General features: G+C 40.6%; 1 protein-coding gene across 4 annotated transcripts in view; it reads left to right on the top strand.

Annotated features, from left to right (window-relative positions):
- ARNT2 (aryl hydrocarbon receptor nuclear translocator 2) overlaps nt 1-23554 on the top strand; it is a 107104-nt gene that overhangs the window by 55653 nt on the left and 27897 nt on the right. For all 4 annotated transcript variants that reach the window (XM_054077550.1, XM_054077548.1, XM_054077549.1 and 1 more), the window contains 6 exons: nt 5259-5361; nt 7335-7400; nt 7708-7793; nt 17886-17962; nt 19933-20067; nt 20943-21017. In XM_054077550.1, the coding sequence (XP_053933525.1) occupies nt 5259-5361; nt 7335-7400; nt 7708-7793; nt 17886-17962; nt 19933-20067; nt 20943-21017 (542 nt within the window). The remainder of the gene's footprint in view (nt 1-5258; nt 5362-7334; nt 7401-7707; nt 7794-17885; nt 17963-19932; nt 20068-20942; nt 21018-23554) is intronic.

Genomic DNA, 23554 nt, shown 5'->3' with positions numbered 1-23554 from the left:
CCTGTTTGTTTACCCCGAGTAGCCTGTGGAGTATTTTTGATGAGCACAAAGTCATCTTTTGTTATTTTGTCCAAACCAAACTTAGTTTATCCTTTATTTTATTTTGCCTAGAAAGAAATATTTAGACAATCCGGTGGCTGAGAATAGTTATGAAATATCTGACTTGTTCTTTGTAAGGCAAGACACTATCAGCTACAGCGCAGCGCTCTCTGTGTTGTTGAAGATACCGAGGGCAAGGCGAGACTCCATATATTAATTCAGACTGTTTCCTTATCAGGTCCAAGATTCTGTGCGTGACAGCAGCCCGTCTACTGATGAGTTAGAGGGGAATGGAAAATTGTATCATGTACTTTGCCAACAGTATTTTTGTGTGCTTGAGACCAAAACAAATTGCTTCTGATCCTTTTAAGCAGGGAGTAGTCTTCTGTTGCAAAAGAGGGGTATTTCCATGCTGCAAACTGCATGTGAATGCCATGGGATTTTTTTTTTTTAGCCAGCCATTTCAGCTTGCACTGAGATATTTTCAGAAGGTTGCCCTTCTTTCTAATTACAGACTGTAGGATTTTTAGGAACTGGAAATCCAGCAGAGAAGGCATTTGTTGTAGAATTAGATGATGAAGCTCATGGATTTTGAATCCCAACAAAATAAAAGAGAAAAGAGCTGGAAAAAAGTAGCAAAGAACAGACTGTGTTTGATTACCAGGCAATAAACCTTACCATGCAGTGCTTAAACATGCAGGAACGAATTTCTAACAGGCTGGTGCTATTGTGTAAAGATGGATTTGAGCCAAACTCCCAGATTTGAAACCCCAGGAACTTCAGTAGGTCTGGGCCAGTCCTTGGCTTAGGTTCATCTCAAACATTCCGAGCACAGACAAGGTATTTGAACATTCACAGTAGCAACTGGAGATCATAAAGGGGAGGGTTCCTGCATAATCTATTTGCCATGTGCACACACAAGGGGCAAATCAGTGCCAATGTGAACATTTGTCCCATTGATCTTTTTGAGAACGTTTTTAGACCATCTTTGGAAACAACGCTGCAGCATAACACAAAGGGAATGTTTTTAGCATCTGTCCTCAGTACTTGAATTGGTTACTGATCTCTTTAGTGGGAAGAGCTTTATATGGCTTCTCTAGTTTCACTCGTATGATGAATCTCTTGCACATTGTTCTGACCTCTGTGGTCCTCTCTGACAGCCCTTTCCTGTAACGACAGCCGACATCAGGTTCCTGGGTCGCATGATGGATTCCTGATCAGAGGACAACTGGTTTATTACAGGTTTAAGCAATGCTGCCGTCTGAATAGGGACTGCAGTTGGTAGATTTCAACAAATTATCAATCCTACCCAGACAAACTGGAGACTGATGTGCTGGTTTTAATAAGCGTTGTGCTCATTTATTTGCTTTCTCTTTTGCAGTAGGATAAACTCTGGTTTCCTCCAGGTTGTGCAGCTGTTGTAAATGGTAATAAGACAGCAGTGTCAGTCACAGTAGTGCTGTGATGGAGGGACGCATCCTGCCCTTGATGTATATGACGATTGTGTCTGGAGCGGGAAGGGGAAAAGTTGAACATGAAAATGAACAACATGTAATTACCAATTTATGGGGAAGCTCATAAGGGATCCAGCTGGTGGTAGCACTGGGTTGTTAAAACTCTTCTTCTGAAGAAACTAGAAGAAGAAATTAAAAAATGCACATGTGCACTGCTTGGTTTGTAGAAGTTGCGTCCTGGAATATTTCTTACTAATAAGAATATAATTGCCAACTTTTACATCAAATGTACTTTGTGTGTGTTATCCTCTGGAGAAACCTAAATGAGCGTTTATCACCAAGGTAGCAGCACCAGTATAAAAGATGCAGGAACACATGGAGATATGAATACTTTATGGTTCTGTGACAGAACTATCATTGGAGCGTGCTGCCTCCCTGAACTGAGCTGTCTGTGTGACACTCAGTTGTGATTTATGCCAGCTTGCATGACTAAAATGTTGGACCTGCCAAGGTCCATCACATGAGCAGCTGCACCAAACTGTAGATGCTGTGAAAGGAGGTAGAAGATGACTTTACTGTTCCATACTGGCAGAAGCTGAGCAGTGTGGGTCCATCCCCTTCTCAGAGTCAGATGTGGAGTGGTGAGGAGCCTGGGGAAAAATGGCTGTGGCTTTTATCTTGAGACCAGGTGACATTGTCACAGTTGCAGGTTGGCATAGCAATGAGAAGTCACAACAGGTACTGTGGTCCCAACTTCACCGTCTCACTCTGCTCTTCTTTAGAATTAACTGGTAAAAGCTAAATGCTGTAATTCTGGGTCTAGAAATGAAGAATTTTTTTGAGCATTTAGCACAAAAAAAGGGGTAAGACTGTATCCAGATTGTGGGAATGCTCTCCAGAGGAAGCTCTTAGCGGTGTGCAGACCATACTGTGGACAGACACGGGTTGCAAGCGCTTGGGGATGTTATCCCATTCCTTTTCCCAAACTTAGCATTTACCTGTGCTGTGTGGCCACATGGGTTCCATAGAGGTCTCACAGTGGGTTGTTTCCCGATTTAGTCTTCCAGATACGCTCAACACACCTGGCGATACTGATACTATTAACTTAAAAGCTCCAACAGCCATATGAGCCCTGGGATGTGGTGTCTTAGGAAATCTCTCTTATCCCAGAGAGTGCACTGAGAGGCTTGTTTGAGTGAAATGGAAAGCTTTGTCCTTAGTCTTTTCAGCTATAATTCTTCCTCTTTTTCAAATAATTTAAATATAAGTTTTTAATAATATGAGAGAGACAAACTGCTTAGTCTTTATCAAGATCTGCACTATATTGTTAGAGCTTTGCAAGGTCCGCATGTGCTCGATGGGCTGTTGAAACAAGCTGCTGAGAGAGCTTTGTCATAATGTTTCTGTACCAAACGTTTCTCTGACTCATACCCCCACATACCTCCTGCAGAGATTTTGTAAGTCAGGGTAAAATTTAGACTACCATTTGTTATCTGGTACATATTTCTCAAGCATTGCCAAACAAAAAGCTAAATTTAAAAACTATGACTTTTGTTGTCGGGGGTTCCGGACTTGCCAAAGAAACATGTGTCAGCAATTGTAGGCTTAGCGGCCACATAATTGTGAAGTACACTTATTTTTATAGATGCTCTTGGACTATAAAAGCTGAGACATTTCTATTAGCTGTCAGAGTTACTGTTACCATCACCGTTTTTTGATTATTACTGTCACTTCAGGAATTTGTATTGGAATTGGGACAGTGCACAGAAACTCTTCTTTTGTTTATGACAAAGTTTTTGTATCAAAAGAGAAAAATGCTTTTCATGGTTTGATTTGGCCTCTGTGCTCATGTGGACAGCCCTTGGGTCCTGCACATACATTCTGTCTTTATTTGCTTCATCATGTACTGCCTTCATTTGTGAGTCAGTTTGCCTCCTGCCTAATGATATTTTCTTACTCTAAATTGTTTGATTAGTTGAGGGGATGGGAAACTGTAACTTTGGATATAGAAAATGAGACCAAGACAGACTTCTCTGATTCAGGGAAGGGAAGTGTGTTTGAACCTCAGTTCCATCCTACATCATGGAATCAGTGTAACTGAGGTGGGAAATACGGTGATATGGCTTTTCCCAGCTCACACCCAAATCATACATATATTAATATATAGCCGAGTACTCTGAACTGAAGCACTTTTAGGAATTTCTCGCAGGCTTGCTAGCTTCTTAAGCATCTGAGATATACCTTGGAGAGTCACCAAATGGCACAGTCTAACCTTCTGTTGACAAGACTGGCTTTCCTCCAGAAGTACTCTTTAGCATACTGTAAGAAAAAAATGCCACTGCTTAGTTCCTTATCTAAGATACAGATCTTAAACTGTTTCGTAGTGATTTTATACCTATTCACGGAGGGAAGTAAGTATTTTTAGTTAAACTGATCCTGAAATTCATGTTTGGCAGTAGGATTATTTCAGAACTTAATTTTTGGACAGAGATTTTTGAAGAAATATGATGAGGGAAACATTGAATGTATTCTGCATGATTTCTTCGACTTAGCACAGTCAGGCTGTGATATCTTATCCTGCTGTAAACTTGTCCGTTATATCACAGGAAAGGTGTAGGCTTGTCTGGTTTCAGTAACTGAAAGATACTGTACCTACATTAAACATGTAGGTTTGCTCATTGCAGTGCTGGTGGCTCCCATTTATTGTCTAGCAGCTGTTCCGCTGCATTTCTCTTGCCCACTGTCACTTCTGCATCTGTCTCCAGCCCTGAGACATTGTGCATCTGGGCCAGTGATTCATTTGTAGTCTGTGTAATTAATGTAAATAGTAATCTGTTAGTAATTGAACTATAGATGCAGAAGTCCATCATGTTAGTTCTTTGGTGATAAACAACAGGATTCTAGGTGATACCCTGTACTCTGCCATCACTGATCTGAACCTGTCTGTAGTAATCATAGCCTTCTGTTTTGTCTCGGGAGAATGGAAACATTAATCTGTTACTGCTACCTTTGACTTTTAATAAAGACCTCCCTTAACTTACACAGGAGTGTCAGCACTCTCTCTGTCGTGTCTGTGGGGTGAGATTCTGAGGGTTGTAGTCAGTTTATACTGACCAACAGGGTCCAGCCATGGTCCTTGCGTGGACTCATGTTGCCGGGTGGTGAGTTGGATCATCTCACTGATGCAGCTGAAAATTAACTTTAAAAATATGTTGAGTTTTTTATCAATTCTTAATGGGCCCCACCACAAGCGCTGGTGTGACATATCCTGTATCTCATCATCAAGGAGAAAAGCTTGGTCTTATGTGTTCCTCGCCGTCATTGCAGTCCTGAATACTTGAGGTGATGTTAGTGGTGAGAGTGTTCTGGGTATATACAAGAACACAGGGGAGTAGGAGCAGCTGTCAAGGGAATGATGTTGCTTTGTGCACAGTTCTGGTAGAGAGTGGCACAAGCAAATGAAGTCAAAAAGCTGTGGTTGCTGTCATTGTCTTCTTTGCCTCCAGACGTTTGACCCTGCCTTGGAAGCTGGTCTTGAGCCAGCGGAGAAAAGAGCCATCACTGTCATGTGTCAGTCAGCTTTGCTGAAATAGTAGTTAAGCCAGCATATAACTGATGTGGACCAGGGTTAAGAATTTCATTGGTATTTTTTCCCCCTAACTAGGCTAATGGCGTTTAGCTTGTGATCTTACTGTTGACTTAGTTTGTAGTAAATGGAATTAAATTTATGTACTGAACATCACTTGCTCACTCTGGTTTTTCTAGGACGAATCCTGGACTTGAAGACTGGAACAGTAAAGAAGGAGGGTCAGCAGTCCTCAATGAGAATGTGCATGGGATCAAGGCGCTCTTTCATTTGCAGGATGAGGTACACATTTATCTTGTATTCCTGTGATAGTTCCAGTCCCATCTCAGATTAGACTTCAGGCATTTCGTTGCACTGATTTGACCTTGCTGAAAAAACAAAACAGTACTGACATACTCCCGTTTCCAGAATGCTTGATTTTGGAATTGGAGTAAAACTGAAACCTGTCTTCCTTTATGATTAATGACAGAACAGCACCTCCTTTGTATGTAGCAGTTATTTTCATTGGTATGGGGTGTAGGATTCTTTCCCCAAAGACCTTCATGGCAACTTCACCTCTGGAATGTAAGCCATTGTCTCTTTTAGTCAAATTATTCAAATCAATACTTCGGGAACAAAGCTTTCGCAAGTGTAGTGAAAGCCCAGCTCTGTGTATTCTTTCAGCAAACCAATAATATTAAAAGAATCTTGAAGACAAACAGGAATTCAGTTGCAAACTTGCCAGCTATGTAGGAATTAACCTAAGCCTGGTATGAATTAATCAGATGTCAGCTGAGTGATGCTAGAGAAATGAGTAATTGTTAGAGGGTTTTTATTTTGCAATTTTCCAACTTCTCCTGCATTGCTTGGGTTTCTCTAAACGGATCTGCCTGCCCTGTGCTTCTCACTGGGGCTTGTGGGCACTTCTGTTGTTGGTAGTGCTAATGGGATAAAATGCCTGTTGCTGTAGCCATAAATTTCTCACTGTGTGGTTAGGAGGGGAAAGTACATCATTGCATTGGCAGCTTATATCCAATGGATGTGTTGAAAGTAGGTGATGCAAAATTTATTATGGAATCAGGCACCAAAATCAAAATATTTGATGCGTTACAACAGATACCTGTTGCATAGTGGATTTTCTTCCAGTCATGTGAGGAAGTTGAATTTACAGCTCTTGTGTGCCTTTCTAAGGTGTTTATATACTTCATACCTGCAAGGTTAGACTTGAAAGCTTTGGATCCTTTTTCCCCCTTAATTGTGGGAAAGGAAATGCAACCTAGTAGAGAAACACTTGAAATGTTGCTTTCTCTTCCCCCAGCTGCACATAATGGTCATGTGAGGAGGCTTTTTGTGCAAAGAAAACCAGGCCTACTGTCCCGTTTACAGTTGTTCCCCAGCTCTTAAAACAACATTTCATATTGCAGTTGCTTCCTAGCACCCTGATTCTGTAAATTCCAGTGCATGACAGTGATTTTATACGTGCCAGTAACACCATTGTTTTTGTAATTTTAAATGTTATTTTAATTGTTCATTCCTTCTCCTTGGAAGTGACTGGTATTAAAAAATATTAAGAAGAACCTTGCGGGCAGAATGAGCCTCAAATAATATGAACTATCCTTGTGATTACTTCTTTTATTGTTCTTTTTTTTCCATTTCAAATGAACTGGTTTTACCCTTCAAACTGTTTACTTAGCGTTGAATGGATTGTTAAAATTATACAGCTAGGCGTAGTTAGAATTACCACAAAATATACATGAACAAGCGTCACACCAAGTTACTTGGCAGTGTAATAGTCTGTTCTCGCAAACACTGGATTAATATCTATTAACATTTCATCTGGTGTATGGTAGTGGAAATGCACTGTCCAGGGAAGCAGTTGTAATGCTGAGATTGTTTTGCGTGGATATTTGGGGGCCTGACTTTAGTTCTTCTCTAGTTTTCACTCTTGTTTTAAAGTATTTTGAAATGTATGTATTCTTCAGCCTCTCTTAGAATATCTGTTGCAAATAGTCTTCAGGTCTAGGGGTGTGGGAGGGAATCTTTTTGTAGTTACTTCTGTTTTTCTTTCTAAAATAACAAAAATATTTGTAGCTCACCCAAAAAGCTCAGCCCGTGGAAGAAGCAAGTTCTAAGAAAACACGAACCTGCAACTTTTTATCAGAAATAAATATCCATTGTTGTCTACTTATATGTAGTAATCAATATCTTAAAATGCATGTTCCTCTTGGATATTTATATTCATTTTTGAGCCCTTTGACATATGAATTTACTTTTAGGTGTGGAAATGCTCCTCTGGATCATTTACCTCTGAACAGAATAACCACCATGAGAAAAAGATACAGGTACTATTTACTTAATTTACTGCAACACTTATTTGCCATAAGCGCTCTCATTTTCCATTGGGCTAATGCTCCGTCAAGGAGTACTCCCTGGGTAAACAACTGCATTAGCACACAGCATAGCACTTCCAAGAAGTTATATGGAAAACAGGAAAGACTTGGGTAGCTTTGTAATGAAGCTGACTTAGTACAAAACTCTAGGTTGTTTCTAATGTACAAGTATCTGTAAATCATTAGTAGTGGTTAAAAAAACATAAAGCTTTTTGGCGCGTCAGTCAATGTGATATTAATGTGTTTTCTTTTCATTTAGGAATGGCCTCGGCCCGGTAAAAGAAGGCGAAGCACAGTACGCTGTCGTCCATTGCACGGGCTATATCAAGGCTTGGCCACCGGCAGGTGTGTATCTGTCTCATCGAACTACCTGCCAGACAGTTGAAAATCCAGCTTGGGATCCCTTTGTGGTAGAAAAACAGGTTGAAATTTAGGGCTGTAACCCATTCAGTCTCATCTTGAGAAACTTTTGGTATCAAGAAATCCGCTATTGTTGCTCTAGGCCTCCCCATTTTTCCATGTGAAACCCTTTTCAGTTTCATCAGCACAGAGAGCTGTAGAGCTGTCAGTAATGTGGGATTACAGCAGCTGGGCCCAAAAGTTTTCCATCTGATAAACCAACATAAAAATGGCTTCATTTTAAGGAGGTAAATACAAAGCATTTGTACCTCTAGAAAACATGAGCTAGAGCTTTTTTATTTAAATACTGGGTAGTAAGCATCTACGTATGAACACGTGTAATTTCAGTTTAGACGCACGGGTCTCCACAGTGGTGTTGTTAGTGGGGAATGTTCAGTGTTTCTGATAAGTTCTGTTTTGAGGTTGTTTTTCTGGGAAACGACTGTTGGCATATTGCTTTGAACTGCAGAGGAAAACATTTACCTACTCTAAGTCAGTATCACATATGGGAATATTTACCTTTTGAAAAATTCAAAGAGGAATCAGTGGAGCTCATCCAGACATCATCATGAACTAGGTTAGTTGACCTTGGCGTTTGCAGTAGTTGAAGAGGCTGTTTGCGCTGTGACAGCGCCTGCTGGCGTGAATCAAACCAGGAGTTGTCCTGCCCTTTTGCGGTCGTATGCCACAGGCATAAATCACTTTTATCCAGGGATTAGGAATGCTAAGAGGTGGTTTGCACCAAGTCTATGCAGACACTAGCATGTGGCTGTGAACTTCTTGTTGATTTCCTGCTGAACTGCAGTTTCAGAAGAAGAGGAAAACCTCCCTCTTGTTGCTAATAGAATTTAGTTTACTGCAGTATACTCTAGGAGTCAAAAATGTTTCTTTTCAAAAGACTGAGAACACTGTTTGTGTGTAAGTTGCTCTGTGAAAATGAAAGGGATTTTTTTTGTTTTCTTCGACAAAAAGAAGCATAATTGAAGTTAGCCTTGCTATACAGGATGTCCCTTCGCGAAGGTGCAGGTCAAATGAGATTTCTTTCATCTCCTTGCTTAGCTTGAATGAAAAGCTTGCTGCGTGTAACGGGATGTTTAAAGAGATTTCACCCTTCGGGGTATATGTTGCTAATGCAGACCTGCAAATGCGTGAGCTCATGTCAGCACGAGGTGGCAACGTCAGCAGCGTGTGACTACCAGCTGCCTTTTCTGCAGGGCAGCAGGCGCTGCAGTGCAGGAGTGTGAGGTGAGAAGGATCTTCTGGATATTGGAGTGCCTAGTTGCCAGGTATCACGTTGTAAGTTCCAGTTTACATTAGTGAGGCATTTTCCCTGTTTCCAGCTCTTCCAAAACCTCACTGCTCTCCCATGCTTAACAAGCTCTCTTAGTTTCCAGTTTATGGGAAGTTTATGCCAGTGTATTCTTGGATTATATTTCACTGAAGATCAAGCAGGAGTTTTCCTGCCTTGTGTCTGTCTCTCTCCAGTGTTTTAGTGCATTACTAGAAGGAGGTCGTATCCTGTGAGCCTTGACTTTGCTCGGTTAAACCAACCCACTTCTTCTAATCTCCATTCTTACAATGTATTCCCTTCTTTATCCTTGTGTTTTTTCTCTCTGCACTTGTTCATGTTTTCACATAACATTTCAAAATGTGGGTCGCTGACACTATAAACTCTTGCTCCAAGTGAAATTGTAGTGATGTGTAATGAAAATGATATTTCCTATCTTGACTGGCAGTATACGATTTAGCATACTTTTTTATAGTGCATCCTGCTGGCATCCTAATCACTTGAGATAGATATAGATATATATATACAGACAACTCTGCCTTTTTCTCAGTTATCAACTCAAGATCTTCCAGTTCATAGCAAATATAGCTTTGAATCTTGTGATCTTTCAATTAGTAATATGAATTTTCATCCCATTTCTGTTGCTTTAGTTTGCGACTGTTATTAGTCCCCAAGTGCATGCTTATGCATTTAGTAATGTTGAATTTCATCCCTTTTCTATTACTCCACTCCTCATAATCACATGGTGCTCCCTTATGAGATCCAGTGCTCCTCCACAATGTTAATGCCTCCAAACTATAGCACAATCCTAGGGGATGCTTTCGGTTTTGACAGCCTTATGTGGAATTTCAGTGGTCTTTTATGTTACCATCCAAATTGTTACTCATAATAGTTATGCCTGAATGCCTTTTTCAGGGCATATAGTACTGAATCGGAGCATCTTTCCTGAGTGTTTATTTGCCCTCCCACTCTTCCCCACTTTGTGTTGGTGATTGTCATGTACCCATTGACTTTCAGAGTTGAATGGGGATATTCATGGACTGAATTGGTCCCTGATATGTTTGGGTAAATAAGAGGCAACATAACTGCATTTCATCTCATTTCCAATGGTAATTCAACTGTAATCTGCAAAGCAAATGAAATAACTGCAGCAGTAATTGAATATGCTAAGGTTTTTCTACCCTGTGATAAAATTTCTTTGGTTTAAATCGGGTAGAGAGTAGCAAGCTCATGGCCCTTGCATCATCTCTGGATTCTTGGGAATAAATGTTTTTGTGCTAAATCACAGCAGTTTAAAAATTCAGTTATGGAAAAGATAATTTTCATTTATTTTTCAATTGTCAAGTAGACACTCTTTAACATAAACTCCATATCCTCTTCTTTCAGAGCGTGCCATGTGGCATGTGCATTATACAGTTTATATACAACACAAAGTGTACTTCCATAAACAAATAAGAACTATTTAGCAAATGCATTTAATCTATACTTAATCTTATTTCTTTAGTGCCTGGTATTTTCTCTTTCTGGATTGTATTGCATTGTCTGTGGCCAGAGTCTCATGCTGACTAAAACACAGTATTGATGCAGAAATATCAAGACAAGAACTGCTCTGAGATCATTCTTGGTGTGATAGACTATCAGGTTTGACAGCGTTACAGCTGTGAGTAGCCTATGCTAAATCTCTTAAATAATTAAAATATTTTAACAGGTGAAACAAATGACAGCTGGCATCAATATGGTTGTGTATTTTAAGGACTGGGTTTTTTTTTCCCAGAGATCTGAAGTAGAAAGCAAGTTCTTTTGTGGCTCAGGTCTGTGGTTGTCATAAAAACACTTTTGCACATGTAGCCGGAATTTTTTTTCCTTATACTTAGTGGAGCAGCGAGGCTCACTTATTGGCAGACTGCCTTTAGCCCCCCCTTTCACTGAGAAACTGGAGAGAAAATACAGGAAGCATCATGCTTCATCCTCTGCATGGGCTCGGAGCGTGCAAGACCCATGGGTAGCACCTTCCTCTCCCATGATTCTGAATAAAGCAGAGCCAGGAGTGCTGCAGCCTGTGCAGTGTGTTCCCCTAGAAAATGAGATCCTGGGGTGTTCCCTTAATAATATGTGTTTGCCTCTGGGTGAGTGAGCCGCGGGGAAAAGACAGAGGCGCTTTGAGGAGCAGGGTCCATTCAGCCTGGTTTGGTTCATATTCCTCCGTTGTGCCTGCAAGAGAAGGGTAAAACTAAGCTCAAGTATAAAACCCACCATATGATACCTGCATGCTTATATCCCTCTAGATGATACACTAGACTCAAGTGGCCTGTGCATCGGGGTAAACTTTATGTGGAAGTCAAAGAAAAAGGAATCAGATATTGCAGATCAAGGTTCCAACCAGCTACATTGCTCATTTCTTATATGAGTGGTATGTTAGAGTAGATAATGGCAGTGCAGTGTTGGATTATTTTGAACAAATTAAAAAGACCCCTTGTTTGAAACTGGCTGAGCACCAATACCAGCCTTTGTCCATCTGTTCCTGGAGAAGCAGCACGTGGTGCTTAGCCTAGACAGTGCTTCGAGTTCATAATCACTCACAAAACTGAGAAATGCTGACCTTCTCCTGATCAGTTTTCAACTTAAGCAAGCGTTTGCTTTTCTTCTCTTTTTTTTTCCCCCTCTGAGCATCTCATTCCTGGAAGGAAATTAATCTTATGTGGTCCGTATGTTATTTTCCTAATAGGTTTTTTCTTTTTATGCCATAACAATTGATGGAAAATATTTGGTGAAGAGAGAAGATGTAGTCTGTCAGGATGTTGTTAGTTTTCTGTAAATCAAAGCCAGGACCTGCAGGAAAACAGATAGTGAAGAAAAGTCTTATATAGATGCTTATTTCAAAAACTTGAAACAAAAAGCTCCAGATAACTTTAAATAATGTTGAAATATTTTTTTTTCTCATTAGTTTTTTATCTTAAAAAAAGAAACATTTTAGTCTTCCAAGTCAGACTTACGGTAACGTCTTAACCACAGCATGCCAAAGCTGTTAGGTTATTTTAAAGTTTTGGCCAGAATCTGGATGCTTGTGTAAAGTACTCCCTCTTCCAATACAAAACAAAATAGTTGCTTGACTATTCTTTGCAGTGCTGTAACTTTTAAGACTTTTTTTTTTTCTTTAAAAAAAACTAAAAAATTGTTTTTTTCTTGGGATTTTTCATGAGATTTTTCCTTGGTATGCTGTAAACACCCACAGCCTTTTTTGTGAAAGCCTTTTTCCATGCTTGTGTATGGGAAATAAAGCCACTCAGTGCAGTTTCATGCACAGGCGCGTAGCTGTCAGTAATGGTTCTGATGCAGATAGGCGTTAACAGGGGATTGCTAGTGACCACTGGACACTTAAATTACTTCCTTCTAAAGACTCATAAATAATTTTTTATTGTAGTGAAGTTAAACCACAAATCTACTGACATCGTTTTCTGTCCTGCAGAAGACATGGGGCAGAAGGATAGAGAGAAAAGGCAGAAAATGAAGTTGTTCTGTTGTTAGAGCCAACTAGAAGCTCGTTGGGAAAACTAAAAGGTTCCTTATGTCCACAGAAACACATGCCATTACCCTGTGGGAAACTGTTTGCTGGCATAAAAGACATTTGGAAATTAAATATAACCTCTAATGGCACAGCATTCTATTTGTAATGCTTAGTTGCAGGGTTAGCTTTGCAAATTGTTGATATTAACTTGAATAAGCATCGCGCTATATTTATTATTCAAGAGGAGCATATATTTGATGATGAGAAATAAAGCCTTTCACAGGGTTACACCTAGAGAATGTGGATAACTGATGTGTGTTTATTTTGTTGATGCCTCCTAAAGATCAGTTTCATGGCTGCTTTCCTAGAGGCTTTTGCAACTTTTTTCTAGATACTGGTGGTACATTATGTTAGGAGCTGGACAAACTGCTACTAAGCACAATGCACAGCTCTTTATTTATCTGTCTCTATTGGAGTATGTTCAAGAGAAAGTATGCTAAAGAAAAAGTAAATCTCTGGATGAATGCATCTCATATACGAGCTCACCCCCAGTTCAAACTTTGTAGTTCTCAGCTAGCGAGCAAAGAAAACAATTTCCCTCTATGGAATGCTGTCAGTAATGGCACCTACGTTGCAGAGAAGCAGACAATCCTTTTGGTGTATTTTTACTGTAGGCCCTTTTAGGGAAGGGTCAGCAATTCACTAGGTTGTGTATTGATTAATTCCAGACAGATTGTTTTTTATTCATAGGGTGTCTTGTGGGTAACTCAACAAATGCATTTTCCAGTGTGTTATACAGACCAAATGTAATCCATCTTGCAGGGGAAAAAAAAAAAAAAAAAAGGTGAAAATTAGAAAAACAGCTTCTCTTGCCAACAAAGTGACATCAGAAATGATGTTGCTTAGCTAGGTTTAATTTTGGAGATTGTTTATGTTGCTTTGAGTTTATTTGGGCAGTAGCAAGCATGGACCAAGTTCCTAAAAAGGAAAGTGTTGTTGAAAGCTGCAGAAAAAAGATTATGCGAAGTGGAAGCCATCCAGCTGAGTGTCTTTGCTGTCCTTTGCAATACACTGTGCCGCTAAGGAAATGATTGAACAAGTTTTTGAAGTCAAGGGATACTTTAAATTTGTCCTTCTCAAACGACAGACTTCATTTTAAAGGAACCTTTTGGTTAAGGTTATCCAACTAGAACGTCTAGAATTATTTCCTTAAAACAGCGCTCGGGCCCCTGTGTCTGAGTGGTCTAATTCTCAGAAGTACCAGGCATCCACCAAGAAAATCCTCTGGAGGTGGTGAGACCTAGAATCACTCACCATCTTTGAAATCAGACCACCTGTACCAACCTGTCTGAATGGAACCATGATTGCTTCAGGCATCAGCTTTTAAAATGTTTATTCTTTTGGCTGACAGTTGAGCTTGGAGGTTTTGGAGTTCAGGTGTGGAGTTCAGCTAGAGAACTCTGATCCATCTCCTAAGGGGATGCAGTCCCTGCTGCCGTCTTCCAGCCAAAGTGTTAGGTCAACTCTTCTGTTACTCCTGTGCTTCCTTTCTTCCCGTGGTTGTTTTTGTGCATGGCTACATTCCTTTTCCAGTAGTCAGCATCCTTGTGCTTCCTCCTAAACCACTGCATCGTTTAATTTGTCCTGCTGTCAGTTCGCACCTGTAGTCACTCCTTTGGAAGGTGAAATTGCTGGTTTCCAGTTATCATCCCCTGCAAACTGCACACAATTCTCAGTTAACCATTTTCTACCTGCTTAAAATTAAAATTGCTGATGTGGAAGACTCTAGGTTTAGTTTGGGAAGCTCACTTTTCCAGGTACTCCACATGTTTTTAAGCAGATAGCAGCCGTGTGTCTGCCCAAATTTTGCCACAGACTTGAGGAGATGTGTATTACTGCTTTTTCAGGGTAATTTTCTCTCTTTTTCTCAAGAGGCAACCAAATACAAGTTCTTTGCCTATTGGAGCTGTTGTTTGCTTATTACTGAGTCTTGTATTGAAGAAATAACCGTGTATAAATACAGCAAGGAAGGAAAACAAAACACTTCTGTAATATGAATCTCTTAACTGTAGTTTCATGTCAGTGGTTTATGCGTTCCATGGTATGCTGGTGTCTCAGAGCGTGGGACTTACTTGTGTTTGGGCTCCTGTTTGTAGTTTGCCTCGTGTGTAACAGAGACGAGACTGAAATAGCAGGGTGTGAAATGCCGAAAGAATGCTCTGCAGTTTAACTGCTGGAAGGATTAACTGCAGTAGTGCAGAACAGTCCCACGGGGGGATAAATGCAGGTTGTCTTCATTTCAAGGCCAGGTTGGATGTGGCCTTGGGCAGCCTGATCTAGTGGGGTGTCCCTGCCCATGGCAGGGGGTTGGAACTAGATGATCTTTAGGGTCCCTTCCAACCCAAACTATTCTAGGATTCTGTGGTTTCAACATGTTGTATATCAAGTGAAGGATCTTCTCCCAAATAACCAGTGATGGGATGAGAGTTGCACCAGGGGAGGTTCAGATTAGATGTTAGGAGAAATTTCTTCACTGAAAAGGGTTCTCAGACCCTGGCAGAGGCTGCTTAGGGAACTGGTTGAGTCACCATCCCTGGACGTATTTAAAAGACAGGTAGGTGAGATGCTCAGAGATATGGTTTAGTAGTGGACCAGGTACAGTTGGATTAGATGATCTCAAAGGTCTTTTCCAACAGTTCTGTGATTTTATGATCTTGAGTGAAATTTTGGGTTCCTGGTATGATGATGATGGATGACACCATGCTGAGTGGTGTAGTTGCCACACCGTAAGGATGGGATGTCATCCGGAGGAACCTGGACAGACTGGAAAAGTGGGCCTCTGAGAACCTCATGAGGTTCAACAAGGCCAAGTGTAAGTTTCTACACCTGGCTTGGGGCAATCCCTGTTTTCAGTACACGATGGGGGGTGATGTGCTTGAGAGCAGCCCTGCAGAGAAGGGCTCGAGCCAGCAATGTGCTGTCACAGCCCAGAAGGGCAACTGTGTCCTGGGCTGCATCAAAAGGAGCGTGGCCAGCAGGGAGGGAGGGGATTCTGACCCTCTATTCCTCTCTTGTGAGACCTCATCTGGAATACTGTGTCCAGTTCTGGAATCCTCAATGTAAGAAGGATATGGAGCCATTGGAACAGGTCCAGAGGAGGGCTACAAAGATGATCGGAGGGCTGGAGCACCTCCCATACAAGGACAGGCTGAGAGAGTTGGGGTTGTTTAGCCTGGAGAAGGCTCAGAGGAGGTCTTATAGTGGACCTTCCAGTACCTGATGGGGCTGCAGGAAAGCTGGAGAGGAGCTATTCATAAAGGTTTGTGGGGATAGGACCAGGGGGAACGGGTATAAACTGGAGAGAGGCAGATTTAGACTGGACATTAGAAAGAATTTCTTCACCATGAGAGTGATGAGGCACTGGCCCAGGTTGCCCAGGGAAGCTGTGGCTGCCCCATCCCTGGAGGTGTTCCAGGCCAGGTTGGGTGGGCCTGGGGCAACCTGATTTAGTGGGATGTCCCTGCCCATGGGAAGGGTGTGAGAACTGGATGATCTTTAAGGTCCCTTCCAACCCAAACTATTCCACGATTCTATGATTCCAGTAACCCATAGAGGAACATTTATTGTAAGCACTAAATAGGGTTGAATTGAAAAATATTGTGGTGTTTCCTTCCAATGTTATTTTAAACTTAGGTGTTTAATGATTGATTTCTTAAAATGTACTCCTAAGGTCACAAACTGCCACCTTGATTTTCTCATACAGCTCCTAATAAAACATTTCAGAGGAGTATCCTGGTTTTTGGTGGAGGGTATCACAGAGGTTTAGAAGCAAAGGAGTTATGTAGAGGCAAATTTGTATCTCTGGATGGCAAAATCATTGTGTAAGTGACAAGGGGTTTCTGCTCAGCTCTCGTAGTGTGTGATGTTGAAATTTGTACTCACCTCAATTTCCCGGTTACTAGAAGGGACAATAATGCTTCTCCTTTGGAAAGCTCTTGGGATCTCCTGATAAAATCCTAGTTATCTTCTGTGGGCTGCAAATGAAGTTGGACACCCTGGACTATGAATTTCATTGCAAATAAGAGTTTGAATATATTATACAAAGATATGCGGTTTTTGTTTCATACTTTGTGTATTTTTTTTAAAATTATATAGCTCAATGGGAACTAAAAAATACCTGTAGAGTGCTATTTAGAAGCTGATTGACAGATAAGATTGAATTATTTTGATATGAAATAACTTCCTTCAGAGACCACTTCAGTCAGCAGTTATCTTCCAAGAAAGCTATATGCTGTCGTCCTTTTCATGGTCCAAAGGTTGACTTACATTGGGAATTATAAATTTTAAGAATAAAGTGGCTGTTGTTTCATAATTGGTAGCTGCTCTGCAATTAATTTCATTAGTGCTCTAGTGCCTCTTAAATGATTCATTGCCTGTTGTGACTGAATTCCTTGAAAAGCCTTGTGAAAGAGTTTACAAATCACTTAAAATAAATCGGCAGCGTCACTCTTGGAAGGAGTTTTTTAAGTGCTTTATAGGAAATTGGTACCTCAAAACTGAGTTGGGAAATACCCTCAACTAAAAGCTTATCCAGTCAGCAACTAAACAGGACTAATCTAAATGTTCCTATTTATGAAACTCTGAGATGGAAAACAATACTTATGTATGTTTTGAAATTATTCTTGTGTTTATAAAATCCTATTACACAAAGGAAACAAACGCTATTAGCAAAGCATCCGCTTTTTTTTCAGTCTTTCAACGTAATGACCCAGATTTAGTCCATTATAGAAAAAAGTAAAACCAGCTGTTAGATAGGAACACGAGGTTAATGACAAATCTAGGCTGCGCCTTGTTTAGAGGGCTCATTATGATGTACTGTTCACAAAGAAAACTGAATATCGTGTGCATTCACTGAACGTGTTAAGTGACCACATGGTTCCAGTAACATGCCTATGGAACAGTACTCATGGAAATGTTATCGTCCATCCCAGTGTATAATGGAATTGTTGCATCTGCTTTATCTTCAGCAGCCAAAATTGCTGCTGTGCATGTGAGGTATGTAGGATTGAGCACATCTGAGAAAGGTCATCTGGTCTGAACCCAGAGATCATGCCTGAATCCTAGAGAAGACAGTAAGGTTATTTTGTATGATTTCAGGTGTCTAGAATAGTATAGAAACAGCTGGCAGCGTCTCTGCTCATCCCAATTTCCTAATTGTAACAGTATTTGTTATTGTTTACTCTAGGAATGACTATACCAGAAGAAGACACTGATGTGGGACAAGGTAGTAAATATTGCCTTGTGGCAATAGGGAGGCTTCAGGTAATGCCAATCTTTCCTTATATAAACTACTTCTGAAATCATAATCAGTCTTGTGCTTTAGTTATAAAGGACTTGTACAACGTTCTGGTACTAAACTGTAACCTTTCACGTGCCTCCGAAATACATGAAGTGCCTTGATGTTGGTGTGCAGCCACTGACTTGTTTAGAATGTGTCAACAGAGCGAAATGAAAATGAGATTTTGGTGCATATGTGTATTTAACCCAACAACAGCTGGAAAGACACTCCTGGAAGATCAGTACATACAGACGTGCTGTTCTCTAGAGTGCATAGGGCTGGCATATTCTAGACAGAGGGAAACACAGGAGTACCCATCCTACTGATGGTAGGTTAAGTGGCTCCCAAAGCCAGTGATACGTTTGCTCCCTGCTATTCTTTCTTTCATGCTCTCTCTCTGGCTCATCAGCTACATGAAAAACTGATTGCAGGGATTATGCTGAAAAAGATAAAGATCTGTCAGTCAAGACACACTTCACAAATAACAACTTAATTCTTAACGCATATTGTACTATGCAGTCAGATGTGATGTGAGCTGAGGGAACTGTGAGAATAGAATTTTACTTCCTTTTTATCCAAACAGTATTATAATTTCTTCCTTTGTCCATTGCTGACAAGAGTTTTGAGCGGGAACTAAAGCAGTCGCAGTGAATCTCCTTCATTGCAGCAGGGAGGCTAGTTTTCATCTGGGAATTCTGCCATGGGTGAACGTATTTGAGCCTCCTGCATGATCTTCTGTTGGCCTGCACTCGGTGCCATCTGCTAGGATGGCATTGCTCTTTCTGACAGTGTAGAGTGACCCATTTGTTAGAGCACAGGTGCCAAACCCATCTTATCTGAGGTGAACAGCCTGCACGTTATGGCAAGCGTTAGCACTTCTGCAGCATCTCCATTAGAACGGCAGAGCTACAAAAGTATTGTGTGATGATTTTTAGGTTAATCATGCTCTTATAACCAAGGGTAATATATTCCACTAATGGAGAGAAGGAATTTATGGGGATTCATGTGTTACAGCTGCCAGAGAAAGATGATTTCCGAGAAAATCACATTAGTAACATGTGGAGTGTCAAAACATCTGTTACATTAGAAGAGCCAGCAGAATATGTGAGGAAGGGCAAGAGGAGGCTCTGTGGATGGGTTTAATCACAAAGGAGTCGAGGTGCACAAATTGAAAACTCTGTTCTGTAACAGCAAATTGAAATCTAGTGTACAGTTAACTGAACAGGGAGGTGGGTGGGGGGAAGACATTTCACTCTTTTTGCATTAGGACCTTCTTAACAGAGATTGCTCTGGAAGTTGTGTAAGGTCTCATTTGTAGTCCTGATAGGAATGAATGGATATGGAGTGGCCTCATTGCACAGGTTTCAGCCAGCGAGCTGGAAAGGAATCATTCTCCCTGATGAGATTTGAGGAGCATTTATAGGAAGACTGGCCTGGTATCACCTACCACGGACACTGGAGAATTTTGTTCACATTCTCTGGGTGTTTCAGGTGATGTTCATCTCACCTAAAATTTGAGCGTTTAGTCTGAGTGATCATATTGGATATGTCTACAGATAATGACTTTGCCTTTTCTATCTTAAAATGGGTGACTGAATTGTCATCTGCAAGTCTCTCGTTCTTTTTTGACAAAGGTAGGAACTAAGATGCCTAACTTTAATGTGCCACAAAGGGAGATTAATCCAGCTGTATGCATATCCTTACTATATCTCTCCGTCTTGAGAACTTCTGGTGTATTTGTTGTCCCGCTGTGCTCTTAAGCTTAGGTAGATGCCATAGGATGCGATATATGCCCTGCAAACTAGACTAAAGGCTGTTCTGTGTCGTTTATCTGTGGTGGGGTTTCATTTATGTCTTCCTTCAGTAGTTAGCAGTCTGCCAGCAGATTTTGTGTTGCAGTTATATAATCAAATTTGACTTACGGTGACTGTTCTGTGGACTTCATTGGTCCTAGGTAACCAGCTCGCCAGTGTGCATGGACATGAACGGTATGTCGGTCCCCACTGAGTTCTTGTCCAGACACAACTCTGATGGAGTCATCACTTTTGTTGACCCAAGGTGCATCAGTGTCATTGGCTACCAGCCCCAGGTGAGTGAGTCACTGGAACTGTGGAGACTGGTCAGAGCTAAGGAAGAAAATTCTATTTGTGCATAAAAATAAAAGCAGCAAAACATGAAATATTTATAGCTGATGTGTCACGCACTAGCTGATGTTTAATTTTCTTTGCTGTCTGCGCTGCTGTAAAATTTACAGTTTTCCCCTTTGTCAGGTAGAGTATCTTTTTGTACCTGTTAGATGTAATTAGAATTCTAGCAGCAAGATGCTTTAAACCTTGCACAGCTTTCCAGTGAAGACGTTTCTGTGATAAAGTTAACAGTGCTTGGAGAGAATTTTAGTCCTCTAGATTTTACTTCTGCCAATCTATTGAGCAGTAAGCAAACATAGTTTATGGCATCTATTTTCCTTCAGGCTTACATCTGCTGCTCTGAGTTGGTGGCTAGTCACAGAACTGAGCAGAATAGTTCTGTGACTAGCCAGTCACAGACCTGGCTAACACAACTCTCCCTTAGATAACTCTGAACACTTGGAATTGGAGGCAAAACCAATTTCTTGCTCATTTATTTTCCCATTTATTTTGGTTTTAGGTAGCTTTATAGTAACTTTTAACAAAAATTAGCGTCATAAAATGAGTTGTAGTAGCGGATGTCAGTCTCTTCAAGACTTCATTTTACAGGTATTTAACAAATCACTTAAATTTTTTTTGTAATTAGTTATGTCTTTGAACTGTACAAATATAATGTTGGACATGACGCCTGCAATCCTTATTTGTATGATTCATCCATGATTAACTGAGTAGTTCCATTAAGGGTGGTAGATGTAGTGTCTGCAAAGTTTACTTGAAGATCTGCATATGTATTTGTGTTGTGGCTTGGGTATTTACATAGCTTTATGTTTTATTCTAGGATCTTTTGGGGAAAGATATTCTAGAATTCTGCCATCCTGAAGATCAGAGCCATTTGAGAGAGAGTTTCCAACAGGTGCTGTGCCCTTTTCCTTTTCTTCCACAATTTATTTATTATGTTTGTTATTATTTTGTTCAGAGAAATAGCTTTTATTTAACATTGCACAGTATTTTCTCTGTTATGCTGGAGAAGGAGATTATTTTGTTCAGAGAAATAGCTTTTATTTAACATTGCACAGTATTTTCTCTGTTATGCTGGAGAAGGAGTGGCAAAATAAGAAAAATCTGTTGATCAGTTAGTAATCAGTTAAGCTGCATAAGTGTTATTTTGAACTGCAGCATGTCTTGGCTGTATTTTCAGAAATAAGTCACTCAGTTACACACTTTTTGTTTTCACAAAAAAATAAATTGAGTGTTCACTGTGCAGTTAGAGCTGCTTTAGAGATGCCTGTGTAGATCCCACTACGATAAGTGGTAACTGAAATTATTTACCTTCCAATGTGGGCTGTTGATTTGAAAGTAGTTGCACCCCTCTGTAATGCTGGATTGTTTGTGACCTAAATTCTCTGCTAGCATCGATGATGTGCTTCATATCCTTTAATGGAGTTACACCACTTTACATCAACAGAGAATCTGGCCCTTTTCCCTGGTAGGAATGGAAATGCAAGGAGAAGTAATAAAGGAAATGCAACATATGGAAAGAGTTTCTGATTTGGATTCATTTTTATAGTGGGCCATGTTTTCATCAGCTGTATCAAAGGCATTTGTCTTGTTGTAGAGCTTACTGTTTCAGATTGGTCTGGGACATACAGTAGGAGTGCTTTCCCCAAGCCTTCTGCTTGTTGCTGATCTTTTCAATGCCTTCTCTGCTGCACTAGAAAGCACTGCATAGTATCCTTAACCAATTACTGAGGTCCAGTTGATCTAAGTGGTTCCAAATTTTCTGACAACAGCCTAGAGCTCAACCAAGTTTTTTTGATCCATCTTGTGTTGGATGTTGATATCTGTTTTCAGTTGTGAAATGTGGATACGAAGCGACTTGTAAAATAATTTGTATAGCCAACTATTTATTCAGGCATAGCGTGCAAAAAATGGGGCCTTAAAAGCCTCTCTGGGGAAAACAACTAAATGCTGTTCTGCGTCCATAGAATAGAATGTCAAACTGAGTTTATGATCTTGACAGAAGTGTTTGAGATAGTGGAAGATACCAGTACTCCTGCACTATTTCCCAGCGTCCCCTACTTCAAGCCAAGACTACAAGTCCCACCAGTGAGCTACTGGAAAAAACTGTGGGAGTACTCTGCATCCTCTTCAGTGTTCCTTGAGTGGACCGAGTTCAAACAGCAGCTAAAGACTTAAATTCAAGATACTGATTCAGAAGCCTGAAAAAGTTAGATGCTTGAAATAGCTCACCACACCTGGGCCTCACTTTCTCTGCCTCATCTTGTTTGGGGGTGTGATGCTGCAGCAGAACCTGCCTGATGGATAGCTGACACCAGGAGTCAGGTCCTACTCCCCCACTTCTTTCCTCCCTGACCTCCTCTCTATCCTTCCTACCATCCTGCTACTAATTAGCGCAGATGTGCTTGCCAGGTAGGCTAGCTAAGGGGCTAATTGCTTTTGCATGGGACTAGCTTTCAGCTGGTTCAGCTCCCTGAAATTGTGCCCGATCCCATCGGTGGCTCAAGAAGAGCAGTGAGAACACATGTGCTATTTTTCACTAATGCCCAAGTGATTGATTCTGCTGATTTCTCCAAGAGATGTTGACAGATTGAACATGTCAAACATCCGTGTGGGGCTCAGAAGAGCTGACTAACTAACGTTCAAGTTAATGACTTGGTCCTCGCTGTGTTCACTGAGAGCGAGGTCAGGCCGTGGGAGGCTGCCGGTCTATCCCTGGGCTCTGTTGCTGAGGACTTCGGTGTCGCTGCTCATTGTTAGGCATGTTTATAAGTGATTTGCTGCATCAGGGACCTACATGATTTGCTTAAGGTCATACAAAAAGACGGCAGGATTAAAATGCAGATTGGAAGTGAAAGTTGCTGTTCACTCAACCTGTGTCTGATCTATGAAAGAATTTTGCCATTTCTTTAGTAGGCAATTCCTTTTTCAATATATTTTTGTTCAGTACAGTAGCAGTGTGATTGGGGCTGTTATTTCAATCATGCAGTAACAGACTGAAGTAAACAGTTGAGCTATGCACCAGGTGGTTTTCATTTCCAAAGAATGGAAGAAAGTAAAGGTTAAGCATTAGCTTTGAAATTTTTTGTGCTGTCTTGTTTGTGTGCACTGTTTTAAGTTCAGGGTTTTCCCACCAGCCATCTCTATGCTTTATATATTATTACAGAACTAATGTTTGCTTAATTCAGACTTCAGGACAATAGATCACGGCAGTTTGTTTTATTATTGTTAGTTTGGCTTTAGAAATATCTTCATTAAAAAGGTAACTGTGATTTCCAATGAACTCTTTTTCTTCTAAAACCCTCTGAAAACTTGACATTTCTAATTTGCTGACGGTGTCAGAACCACATTGGTGCATAACAGGAGGAGGGAGGGAGAGTTTTGCAGGTTTTGGTCAGTTGCCAATATCCAATCTCAAAGCTTTTACTTCCT

Source organism: Cuculus canorus, chromosome 12, assembly GCF_017976375.1.
Source record: "Cuculus canorus isolate bCucCan1 chromosome 12, bCucCan1.pri, whole genome shotgun sequence".
Lineage (NCBI taxonomy): Eukaryota > Metazoa > Chordata > Aves > Cuculiformes > Cuculidae > Cuculus > Cuculus canorus.
The sequence above is the reverse complement of the archived record's forward strand: the minus strand, read 5'-3'. Positions and strand labels throughout refer to the sequence as shown.